This window comes from Pempheris klunzingeri, chromosome 21 (assembly GCF_042242105.1).
Source record: "Pempheris klunzingeri isolate RE-2024b chromosome 21, fPemKlu1.hap1, whole genome shotgun sequence".
In the NCBI taxonomy this organism is placed as follows: domain Eukaryota; kingdom Metazoa; phylum Chordata; class Actinopteri; order Acropomatiformes; family Pempheridae; genus Pempheris; species Pempheris klunzingeri.
The window spans coordinates 14,470,746-14,484,017 of NC_092032.1; the positions used below are offsets into that span (position 1 = coordinate 14,470,746).

General features: G+C 41.4%; 1 protein-coding gene across 1 annotated transcript in view; it reads left to right on the forward strand.

Moving 5' to 3' along the window:
- plxdc2b (plexin domain containing 2b) overlaps positions 1–8,189 on the forward strand; it is an 82,779-nt gene extending 74,590 nt beyond the window's left edge. Inside the window, exons 12-14 of the mRNA XM_070853190.1 lie at positions 1,945–1,983; positions 6,006–6,172; positions 7,275–8,189. Coding sequence (XP_070709291.1) covers positions 1,945–1,983; positions 6,006–6,172; positions 7,275–7,394 — 326 coding nt within the window. The 3' untranslated portion in view covers positions 7,395–8,189. The remainder of the gene's footprint in view (positions 1–1,944; positions 1,984–6,005; positions 6,173–7,274) is intronic.
- Positions 8,190–13,272: the final 5,083 nt, after the last annotated feature.

A 13,272-nucleotide genomic window follows, 5' to 3' on the forward strand; every position in this document is an offset into this window, starting at 1 on the left:
GAGTAATCCTACAGATCAAACCACGGCACGGCGAGAGGGCCAACAGATGAACAAAGAGGAATAAAATGTGTTTGGTTTGTGTGTGTTTGGTTTGTGTGTGTGTGTGTGTGTGACTGTATCTGTGTGTGTGAGAGTCCAGGAAGTGAAGAGGTCATTCTGTGGTGTTCGTTGTGTAGCCGACTCAGAGGAACTCACGTACAGCGGATCAGTTTCCCCAACTGTCGCCTGTCTCTTCAGCTGCAGGGGTCAAAGGTCGGGCTAGAGAGCAGGATGGGTGGCTCGTGCAGCTGGACGAGAGAGCGAGAGAAGAGTATATGGAGAGGGGAAATGTATCTGCGTGGGTGGGGGTGCATTTGGGTGCGAGAAATACCAACATGGAAAGTTTAGATCTCCTTCCTCACTCAACTGACATTCGAGTAAACTTCAAAAGAAAGGCACACCTGACTAAAAGTACGGTGGTCTAAGACAAACGTCCTGCAATACATCAGGAAGATTATAACGTTCAGATTTGTTGAAAAAGTTTTAAAGAACTTTATGATCATTTTAGAGGATGTTGTTTTTGGTGCTGCTGAACTTTATATCACTGAGGGAATGCTAAACAACAGAAACACCTCTTTTTAATCAGGTCTCACTAGATTTGTTGTGCAGTGCAGGACTGATGATGGCATTTTTATCTTGGGTGTGGCGTCTTAGGGATAATCTTAAAAGGGCATGCACAACGGTTAAGACAGCTTTCAGTCCACAGCTTTCTTATTGTTTTTATAGAGACATTATTTTCATCTGGACATGAAAAGCCCCCCTTTTATCAATCATGCTGTATATCTCATCCGGCAACTCATCGGACCAACTTTACATGTGCATTTGCCTCATCCCTTTAATACCAAGTCATGAGTTGAATTTAGGTTTAGTCTCAAAAGTGCATGCCAAATAAAATTTTTATTACATTTTTCTTTTTTGTCTATCTTTCTCATCCTTTAATTTTAAGACCACCATCACATTCATCTGTGCCTCCCCTCAAAATATACGCAACCTCGAGTTTTTAAAGGCCAATCATGCAACATCCTCCCTAACTTTTCCACCTTTTCCACTGTTTTCTATTCAGTTTTACAGCTTTTACAGCAGACTGAGTCAACACTTTTATACTTTTAGTAGGTACAAATAATGGTTTGATATTTAAGTAATTGGGGTACATGGTATATAATATTTTATTTTGCAAACCTAACTTGTGCATTTATGTATTAAGAGTATAAATTGCAGTAGGAAACCCAGGAAGTTAAACATTCTAGACAACTTCCAGAGTAAATCCCACCTACTTCTGACTCAAACGTAGATATTTATGTGAAATTCACAGATACACATGGTAGCTTTGTGTTTTACTCCAGACCTAAAGTCTTCATTTCCTTGGCCAGTGATGATGATCCATATTCATGTTCCTCACTCTCGTGTGGGGTTGACTTGGACTAAATTTTGTGCAGTCGCTTACAGGACGATATCTCATTTAATGACTCATTTCAGACACCAAATTGTGTCCGCGTTCGGTCTTTTCAGAGTTGAAATGGAGAATCCTTTTGAATTACATCGTTCAGTGAAATGTATCCGGCAGTGTATGTGCTGAATTTGCATAATGTGAATCCTATGGTGTGTGTAAATGCCTGCTACCCTTCTAGGAGAACTGGGTCACGCTACATTTCCATATTTCACATGTATAGTTAACCCCAGACAGCTTTTATGTGTTGAATTATGCATGCTGGACCATTATATTCAAAGCATTAATTGTTAATCAGATTTTAAATGTAGTAAATTTCATGTTGAAAGGAAGATGGTCTGCTAATGAAAGAAGCTTCAAATCTCATTTGGGACTGACAGGAACTTGTTTATATTGTCAGAGCTCCAAAATGAAACTACAAAGAGAAATACTGATTAATGATGTCTGTCTCCTCACAGATGATACCAAGATCGCCCTGCATCTCAGAGACAACCAGGGTACGTCTGCTAATCTGTGCCTTTACTCCCTGTTGTTTTCATGGCTGCGAGTGTTTCTTTGTCTGCCTTCTGTTTTGTTTATACCACCGAGGTATTGGTCGCTGATCGCTTTTTGATCCTTTTGGAGGAAGTGTGGCATCGTCGCCCGATAAAGTTCATCCAGCAGTCATCTATAATGCTCAGCTGTCCTCTGCGATCATTTACAGTGTCTGTCCTACAGCAGAGGCCGTGTGCTCAGATCACTTTATTTTAGATCATTCAAATAAAGTCACAAAGGCAGTATACCGAAGAACTGTGTATATAAGACATGGTTATTTTCTTGTAAGGCAGAGGTAGAATGAATGTTCAACTAAAATATATCTTTCTCAAACTGTGAAAAGGAAGGAAACTGAAAATGTTGTTAAATGTTGATAAAGTGTTTAATATAAGACAAAGAAAAGCAGTAAATCCTCACAGTTAAAAAGCTTAAATTAGGGATTTTTACTTGAAAAAAATTACTTGATTATCAAAATAGTTGATACATTTTATCAGCTTTAATATGTCAGACACTCGTGCAGTTTCTATAAATGAACAAGAGTTAAGGCCAAAGTCTTTTTGACGGTTATCTCATCTGTTTACAGCATCACAGATCATTCGGCAAAGCTACGCTAATGCTACATTTGGTGCAGCACCTTGAGAATTCAGCATTTCCTCTTCTTCTAGGAACAACATGCGTTAGTCGCTAGCACGTCCAACAAACATCCAAACTTCAGAAATTCAGAATCGATCAGTTTTTTGGAGATAGACTCTCAAATGTTTCATTTCCTGCTTGAGAGGAATTGGAAATCTGCAGGTTCCATCACACTTTCATTATACAACCGCTGCACGCCTCTCATCACTGTGGTGCCTGCCGCTGTGATGATGCACCATTTTTTTTTTTTATGCATCTTACCCCTTTTTTTCCTCCACATACCTGACAATAATGTTATTCAAGGTGAGAAGTGATTGCGAGGAAGGCACCAGGATTATCATACTGAGTAGAAAGCTCAAGCCAACCATGATTCTTATTTTAGACACAAAGTTTAGTACATATTTAACCACAGGATATTTATACCGGTTTATTTAATCACTGGTTTTAAAATATGTCTACTTTATGATCCAGAAAGTCTTTAATTGTTTAGCTCTCATATCACCAAGGTGTCCTCTGACCTTGACTGTGGTAGAAAGTGTTGAAACGATTAGCTACAGTAAGAGCTGAGATGAGAAAAACCCTTCCTCCGAGTTTGGACTCAACACCACCGCTAATCAGCACCCATTTACAAAGAGTCTGAATTATAGGGGTGCTCAGTCTGTATTGTTAGTGTCCTAAAACCCATTAGGCAGGTGAGGGAATGGTTGTGCTCCCCTGGTACAGCTAATGTAGAGCTAAAAGAAAGAAGAACAGCTTGGCTGCGTCTCCGCTGGTCTCATTTGTCTGTTCTCAAAAGCTCTAATGTATTTTATTGGTGTCTAAGAGCTCTGCCGTCCATTAGTGTTTACTCGGCCTCCTCGGGTTCCAGTAGTAACGAGGACAAAGCTAATGGAGAATGAATTCAGGGCAATTTGCTCATGTAGGTGTTCGGATTACGTTGTGCTACAATGATAAGTACTACCAAACACATTTCCATAATTATGAACTCAGGAATATCTCTCTAGATGACAATGTTCAGACCGAAATATCTCAGCAACTGGAGCTGCAACAGTTTAGTTTATTGATGGAAAATTATTAATTTTGATGCCTGATTAATCAATGAAGTCAGTTATCAAGTAGAAAAAGTCAGATGTGAGGATTTACTGCTTTTCCGTTGTTATATAATAGTATCTTATACGTAACACCACAGTATATTAATGGACAGTGAAAGTAAGCATTAGTTGTAGCCCTATCAACAACTATTGGAAGTTTGTACAGACATGCATGGTCCCCAGAGGATGACTCCTAATGACTTTTCATGTAGCGCCACCTTCAGCTCAAGCTGTCAAATTAGTTTAACCATCAGTTTCTGACCCAAGACCTCCAAAACTTATGACATCCCCATCGGCCTCAGCTGCACTTTGTGTTTAAAGCTTTCGATAACGGACCGATGTTAGCATGCTAACACGCTTAACTAAGATGGTGCAGACTGTAAACGTTACACCAGCTTACCATCCCTTGAGCCCATGTCTCTGCCGTTTTATTAGCTCAAAGCGCCGCTCAGAATAGTCCAGATCAATCTATCAGTCTCAGAGCTCCTGCCTCCGCTAGCGTCCCGCCGGTTGTGTAGCTGATAGGCTGCTGATACCTCATTGTGTCTACGTCTCTGCTCGCATGCCCCCTGCTAACCTACCAACACCCCAGACTAACAGCCTGTCACATCGTTTGGGCTTCCAACTGGGCTTCTTGGACTCTATAGCAATGATGGAAGGAAAAAAAAACAACCTTTCTGAGAAACCCAGAGAAAAATCTGACACCCTCACACTATGGTTATTTAGGATTAAGCACAATAGCGTGAATGTGATAATGTCATTTTCTCTGCAGAGATGTTTTTCTCTGAAAAGTAGGGATTCTGAGTTACTACACGTAAGACTGACTGACATTACACTCTATCATGAAAACAGTTCCCAGTTATATTATGAAAAACAGGGGTAATATTTTGTTTTGTTTCACACCAAATTATCCATACTCTGTCCTCTCTCCAGTTTAGAGAGTGCACATAATGGCTACACTGACTTACACAACCACACGTTCACAGCGACTGCCCACACACATTGGACAGGTTTGATTACCACCCGGTTATTCTGTGTGCTGGAAATCAATGAGGCAGGGAGCCAGGGGAGAGGCTGGTTGGCTGACGAGCTCGGCGGTGACTATAGCTGCTAATTAAAGCCAGGGAGGAGCCCGGGGAAAGGTTGTCAGGGGGGCAGAGAGGAAGAAATCTGCGACTAGATCTGGACTGAACCCGCTATGAGGGCAGAACCCTTGCTGTTTGTTTCATAATCACTTCATTAGTTCTCCCCTGCTATGATCAGTGTTTCTGTGCTGGGACGTGCCAGCACTGAGAACACTGCATCTTCTTTGTTCTTCTATTCTTATTCTTTGTGTTCTTCTAGTTGACAAATTACAGGTGAAAATTCTTTTGTTTTTATGCGTTGGGGAAACTGTGCCTCCATAGATGGAAGCAGATATTCCAAATAGGCTGCTGGTCGCTCTTATCGTCTTCAAAAGAACTCTCCAAACACCTGCTGGCTGGACTTTGGGGCTCCAACATGAATCTGAGACAGTACTTTAAAGACGAGTGATGTCTTCAGAGACTCTGTGAAGGACAGACTTATTATGTAGCCACCATATTCAGCCTCTTCAGTTTGCATTGCCACAACCTGAGGCTACAATAGGACTCTTATCTGGATCCATAGGTCGGTTTCCTCGTCCTATCAGGACCACATGCTGCTAACCTTGGTTTGGGATTAGTCGTACTTGCAGAAGAAACTGCTCACGAATACCAAAACAGACCTCAGTATGGTCATGCCACAGACTGCTAAAGACACAGTTTGAACCTGAACCTGAACCTTGCTCTCAAAGTGAAGGAAATAACCCCTTCATTTCTGAAATCCACTGAAAATGAAAATGAACATTTTGACCACAAGCACGCCAGTTTTAAGGCACACATGTACATGTTAGAGAAGAAGGTATCGATGAATGATGAGTGCCCCCTGCTGGTCAGCAACAGAACTGCAGCAAACAGGCGGGAGAGAAAAAAAGTGTTAAATCTAGAATATCTCTCCATTTTAGACATGTTTGCTTGTTTACATAGAGGGGACAGTGCTCATAATTAATAAAACTGACATTTAACAGCATCGATTTAAACATGCCAATAAGCCCAGCAGCTAATTTGCACCTGTGGGACCACTGACGAATAATTAAAAGCATTAGTGTACATTAAAGTTGCAATGGAGAGAGTTCATTCATTAGAACATTAGTACCTCAGTATTAAAGGCTGTAACAGGCTCTTGTTTTGTGGTGTTCTCAGTGATGCCTGCAGACAGTGCTGTAGACAGGATGCCAGGTACTCACCCTTTGCACATTGGTCTGATCCTGGGCATCCTCCTGGTGATGCTCATCATGGTCGCCGGTGTGCTGGTCACCGTGTACATCTACCACCACCCGACCTCTGCAGCCAGCCTCTTCCTGATTGAGGTGAGTAGAGAAGCCGCCCTCTTGAGAGTGAGAGTCTGACTTTTGAAACCGTAGACGACAAAGTAATATCACAACAAGGTCCATTGAGTAGCTGTTGTGGAGCTTTCGAGACTGACGGCTCAAACTTCACCCACTGCTTCCAAGGTCCCCTTTTAAGCTCTTCAGCCAACATGTACGAGAAGCCCGTGAAGTGCTCTGGAAAAGTAACATTTTGTTTTCTCCTTATCAACTGAGCTACTTTCATCTACAGAGGAAGACTATATGATCAAAAAGCTCCAGAAGAGCTACTCAATGGACCTTGTGGAGAGATTTTTGTAAACTAAATAGTTCACATTCAGGAAAATACTTGGATGAGCGCTGGCAGTGAGACTGTGCTTCAGTAGAACAGATGGATCTTCTAGGTGCTTTTATAAATTGATTGATCATCATATTTTCTTAAGTTTTAGTAATTTTGGAAATATGTTCATTCCTTTGCTGTGGACATTCTCTGTTTGTGTGTGACTTCCATAATCAGTAGAATATTTTTGACTATCAATATTTATGAGTTTTTAATTCATTAAAAATGTTATCCTTTGCCAGAATATAGTCATTGATTTAGAAATATGCACCAACTGCTTTTAGCTTTAATAACACACTTTCTTCTCCACTGTAAAGGCAAGAGAAGAAAATGTCTGACAGACTGTCCAAAAACGTACCATCTGTACAGAGTTGTCTCCAGTCTGAGGATTTTTGTCCTTTCATTCCTCACTCATTAATATGTAACATGATTGTCAGAGGGATGATGAAACATGGTGCACAGAGCCTTTCTTAATAATTGAATGTGAAGTCCCTGCTGTTTGGAGAGTGTAGCACACGGCGTGGTGTTCAAACATCTTCTGAAAACGAAAAGCTCAAAGCTGTTCTCATTGTCGACATTACAAGGTCATTATCAGACAAACCAGAGCGGTGGAGGGTAAATATTGTGCACTATGCAGTAAATAGGGAATGGTTTCGGACAGTCTGGCTCTCCTCAGATTAGCCTCAGCCGTCACCTTTAACGTTAACGCCATGACGACCTCCGACCTTTATCCTAAACGCTGTCCTCTCCCGCCCACCCCCGCAGAGACGCCCAAGCAGGTGGCCGGCCATGAAGTTTCGCCGTGGGTCGGGCCACCCGGCCTATGCAGAGGTGGAGCCAGTGGGTCAGGAGAAGGAGGGCTTCATCGAGTCCGAGCAGTGCTGAGGGAGGAGGGGGCGTCTGCACCCCCCCGCAGCCCCCCTCTCCTCCCCACCTCCCTGCTGTGCCGGCCCCCCCTCCCTCCTGCTCCACAGGGACTTCTCACCAGGTTTTCTCCCGGATCTGCTTACCGGCAGGAGCTCGGCGTACACGATGACACGTTAGGACTGCAGAATGGGCCCACTGGGCACCAACGGTATGAGGGAGTGAGATAAAAGCCGTTGTGCAGCTCCTGTTGGTGAGGACCTGACCTACAGGGGACAGAGGGAGGAGACAGCAGTGACATCGGCTCAGTCAGTGTCGGTTAAAAGTTCTGTACAGCTGCATCATGCTGCCATGGAGGGATTGTACAGCCTGACTGCCTAGACTGGATACTGGTGTGTCTGAGGGGGTGAATTATACAATATATATTTTCAGAAACAGTACAGAGTATGTGAACAGAGATTTCCACTTTATTGTCGGTGGGGTTATACTGTATAGGCCTTTGTATATCCATCAGGTTTCTACTTCTTTTCCTTTTTCTTTCAGTATGTTGTTTTCACATGGGTTGGCACATTTATCTGTATAGACCGTCGGTATTGCTTTTCAATACCACACCAGGCTTAATTGACTTTTCCACTGGCCGCTCTGCGCAGAGAGGCCGCAGCCGCACGGCATGACGTGAGCTGAAATCCTGCCACTGCGATCGATCGCGGCTCGGAGAGAAAGCTCTGAACACTCAGCATCGCTGTTGAATTAGTTTTTGATGTTTGGCTGGTTTCATTTTCTGAAAATGAAGATGTTTTTTTTTTTTTGTTAGTTTTTTTTAATGGGTGATGGGCGCAATCTATCCTTCTCATTCTTTTGATTGGTTGATTCGTCGATACCATTTTATGTATTTTTTAAAAAATTTTTTTGCATTTCTTTATTTCATTACTGCCGTGCCATTTTGTCCCTGACTAGAGTTTGCACATTTTTTTTCATTTGACATGTGGTACTAATGCAAAATGACAAGACAGGCGCTTGTGAGTGTGTATGCTGAATATATTTTCTAAAGTGTAAGTGATTCTGTGTGTGTGTGTGTGTGTGTGTGTGTGTGTGTGTGTGTGAATGCAAAAGTGATCGGTTTACAGTAGTGACTGGATATCCACCTGCTTTTATGGGTGCATATGTTCGAGCTGGCTCTGCACAGTTGATTCTTATTGATTTGAATCTGAGGTATCTGGATACAGTTTGTGAGCCAGAAAACGCACTGGTATGGTGGGAGTTTTCCTTGATTTTTACAGTGTGGTTTCCTTTTCCAGTGTGTCGCCAGCATAACCATTGGCTAGTATGTGTTTATGTTATGATTGGCTCATCCGTGTCAACAGAGTAATGTATATACCAAGGCCAAAACATTTGCAGATTCAGGTAACTCATGGCAAACATTTGTAGTATAGCAGGATAGTACAGAAAAACTTTTTTATTTTTTATGAGTGGCCTTTTTTTCTCTACTTTTTTACTTAAATGTGAAATACTGTTCCAATCATTACTGTCACTGATCAACAGACAAGGCTTCTGACTCAACAAATTCAAACTGTTAGATATAGTTTCAAGATAAAATCCTGTTTTTACACCAATGATTGTAGACTCATTTTAGAGACATTATCAGGATCCTGTAATTCTACTGAAAAATAAAACGTGCAATATTACACCCGTTCAGTTTGACACTGAAAATGCATAAAAATAGCAATCATCTGGATTTTTTTCTTTCAATTCACACCTTCATCACATTGAGACCAAAGACTAATCAGCGTTTCAGTGAACTATATTTTCAAGTATTTACCTCAGCCTCCCCACAGCCTCAGCAGCCGTAACACCATGCAGATCTTACCAGTTATCGCTGTGGTGGTTTACTGGTTATAGTGGTGTTTTTTTTCACAATATATAATAAATGTACACTACTCACAAAAAGTTAGGGATATTCGGCTTTCGGGTGAAATTTCAGGATGAACATAAAATGCATTCTAACCTTTCCAGGTGAACTTAATGTGACCTTCTCTAAACCTTTGAATGCACATGTCCAACTGTTCAGTGTTTCAGTACTTTTTGCACAAGTTGCTGTTCTCTAACAAGAAGCTTAACAGCAAAATTCACAACAGGTTTGATCCATGAATCGACCAATACATTTCCTGCTTCAGTCAGAATTGGTATTTAAACAGTCCTCCTCATCAAGCTGTTCACATTCTGACATCATGAGACCAAGACGACACCTAACTATTGATCAGCAGCACCTCAACACTGGAGGCTTCAAACAGGAAGTCCTCAGACGGAGGTGTTCACTGAGCTTAGAGGGTCACAGAGTGTCATCAGGAGGTTGTAACAGTGATACAGAGACTGGAAGAGTCACAGAAAGGAGAGGAGTGGACGTCCTTTGGCCACATCCCAATTTATTGAGACACTGAACATTTTTTGTTGTGGTATACCTACCACTGTTGTTAGATTTTCTTTCAATAAATTGTTTAAGATGAAGAAACTACCATTGCATGCTTCTACTTAAATGCCCTACTTTCATGATATAATATCACTGTCGCATTAACTTATTCCATTTTCCATAAATTTCACCTGAAAGTCGAATACCCCTAACTTTTTGTGAGTAGTGTACAGCCACGCTCTAAAGCCCTCCCCGTAGCAGCAGTTGTCCAATCGTAGCTAAGCAACTGTAACTAGGCAGGGAAAGCCTGTCATGTGACTGTAGTGACCAAGTCCTCATTCAGTTTAAAGAGTGGTGTCTCCAATTAGCCTCTCCAAAAAAAAATAAAGTACAAAAGTAAAGGTTTAAGGAATGATTTAAACAGTGTGTATCTGTCCTAAGGTTCACTGTTAGCATGCTGCAAGCGGCTAACTTGCTACAATAGTAACCGACTGTACTCCCAAGGCCAAGGAGCGCGCCATTAGCTTGCGATCCAACAATAATAGTTGGTTGTGTTAATGGTTTAGAGTTTTTTTTTAGGATTTTGACAATATCGTCAGAACAGCGGTAGCGTTAACTGTTTTCAAACATTGGCTGTTACTCTTCTTTTAAAGACACCAATGGTTAGCTCTGAATGTATGCTAATACAGGAGAGGGATACACTAGGGTGAACATTAGCTACGCCAGACTAATCGATTATGGCTAGTCCCCATCCTAAGAAGAGGCTTTTCTGTGTTTAATTTAAAAGTGAAAACATGACAAGTATGCAAACTAAGCATCTGCTCGGGGTTAACGTTTTTGCCGTCTTTTGGCCACGTACATAATGTCACTAGCGGGACTAACTAGCTCTGCCTGGGACAGCCTTAGTTGTATACATTATGTAAGTTTTTTAGCCATCAATAAGTTGAGGCTAACCCAGCTGGACACACCAAAAAACTCAGCCGGTGACAGCGTTTTCGTTGTATCATTCATTCACTGTGTTACTTTCATCGTAAACTCCATATTTGACGTTCAAGAACAGAATGTTTAACAGGCGTAGCAACAGTAACTAAGGGGGGCGGGGCTTAGCTGAAGGCTGACATCCATCTAAACATCACCAACACACCCAAAGATGCACATAAGAGTCATGCACAAATACCAAATCAAGGACTCACTGGCTGTTTTAAACCTCCACGCAGACCCTCCGTCACAGCTTCTCTGAGGCCTCATCAGTGTACCAACCCCGGCTTTTCAAACCCTCTTTTATGACTCCTCATAACTCCTTTCAGCATTAGGAGAGAGAATGAGGGTTATTTTTCATGGATACAGGTTTCTTTTTTGTCAGATTGATCCCTGTGGAGAAAATGCTCTTTGCAAGTGCTTGGAACATCTGCTTGTTGTACACTGCCACCTGAAACTGCAAGTGTTTTTTATAACCACTGTCAAAATGCAGTCTGAGAAGGTGGCTGACGGTCGGATTTGTCTTAAAAGAAAAAAAACAAAAAGCCGAAAACTTTGATCATAGAAACGGGAGGTTGTCTCTAGCAGCTTCACTGGACTTGACTAATCACTTTCACTCCCACTTTCTTAACAATGTTGTTTTAGATGAGGAAAAGCAGCATAGTGGTACTGTTGACATAGGATACTGCTGTGTGATCCTGCTTGTATCTCTGACTTGAGAGATGGTAAAGTCACACAGCTTCAGCGACGATTGCCGACATAAAGAAACAAGAACTGTGACCTTGTTTTATCTAATGACACTCCATAGCACACAAAATCACAGTATCATAGCTATCTGTAATTTCTGTAACTGCTGTTGTTTTGATTACATTTGAAATAATAAACAATGTTGGTAAATACAAAAACATGCTGAATATTTCTTTTGCACTTTTGCTGCTGTAGCCAAATGTATGCCTAAATGAAAATCCAAGTATCATAGGATAGAAGGGGCAAATTTAATGTATAACCAATTCTATTAATCAGTATTCATGCATTGATTCAAAGCACTAGTACAAAGACCCCCTGAGCAGCTGGAAAACGCAAACACTTGTTCATTATTCTGGCTTGAATGGCAGCGTAATTAATTTTAAAATGAATGCCAATAAATTAAGATAAGATCTTGGGACAGATTAATTTGGATGAAAGCCAGTGTTTGACTGACAGGCTGCTGAACGCTCTCTGACAAGTCGGGCACTTGATTTTGAAATCTTCCCACAGTTTTATGGAGCGCTTTTCTGTTTTTAAAAACGCAATTTTTTTGTTTACATCATCAATATCGGTCCTGAAAGAGAGCATGATGGTGGAAAATGCTGCCCGGTTTATGTGGAATCCTTGGATCAGGTAGATAGTGGAAGCGCTTACTCGCAGATTGAGAGATAGAGTACAGAGGGAAAGCTGAGTAAACAAGACAGCAAAATAAAGGCATGAAGGAGGAAAAGATTAGTGACAGAGGCCAGGCGGAGGTTGGCTTAGAGGCCGAAGGACGAAAAGAGAATTAAACTTCTATAATGTTTGGCACAAGAGCCATAACTCAAGGATGGAGTCAGGAAGTAATGGTGTGTGCTACATTAACACAGGCCCTGCACATATTTCCTATAAACAGTAATAAGTGGGTGTTAAAGTTTGACATCCATCTACTGTATTTCCAATATCGGGTATTAATCTGATGTAGGCAAGGTCGTACCAGGGCCCAGTGATGCTGCTGCTGTTGTAAATATGCCCCATCATCTCTGACCTGATGTTTTACTGCCATCTAGTGGTCAGACTACAGAGCATGGCTGAAAAACGAGGGACATGGCTACATGCTACGAGCTTTACTTCCTGTCTCTTTACACAATATGACTGTGTAGATCCCTCCTATTCAGACTGTTAATACTAAATTAGATCATTAAATCAGCTCAATTGGTTCAGTCTGTACCTGATACAAAAGATAAATCCTCTGTTTCTGTAAAATAAAATCACCTCAAAAACACAATTTAACAAACTCAAGAGTCACATTTTGGGATCTTTACTTGTAAAAAAAGTCAAGAAACAAGTAGAATATGATCAAAATATACATTTATTATTACCTAACAGACAAACACATTCCATCTTTGACAAGTAAATCTTGTTGCCTGCAGAGGGTACAGCAAAGGCCCGGAGAGATGACTCTTCTTCGTTCATTCATTTCTTAAGAGTAACTTGATTCCCGGAGAGAAACTGAATCACCTTTACAAACACTGCTACAAAGCTTGGCGATATCAGGTTGCCTGTGTAACAGCTGTGTCTGTGTTTACTGCACGTCCGCCACGTCCTGACCTTATTCTTTTCCTTTAGATTTTAATTAATTCTGCTCTTTTTTTTGGCTGCTGCATTGTTGCTTTGAAAATTCATTCCAGAGAGCTGATTGCCAGAAGCCTTATCACTGAAAATGTTGCCAAGTGACATTAAACCAAATACAGTATCGCACACGTCTGTAGCAGTGTTTGTAACTGT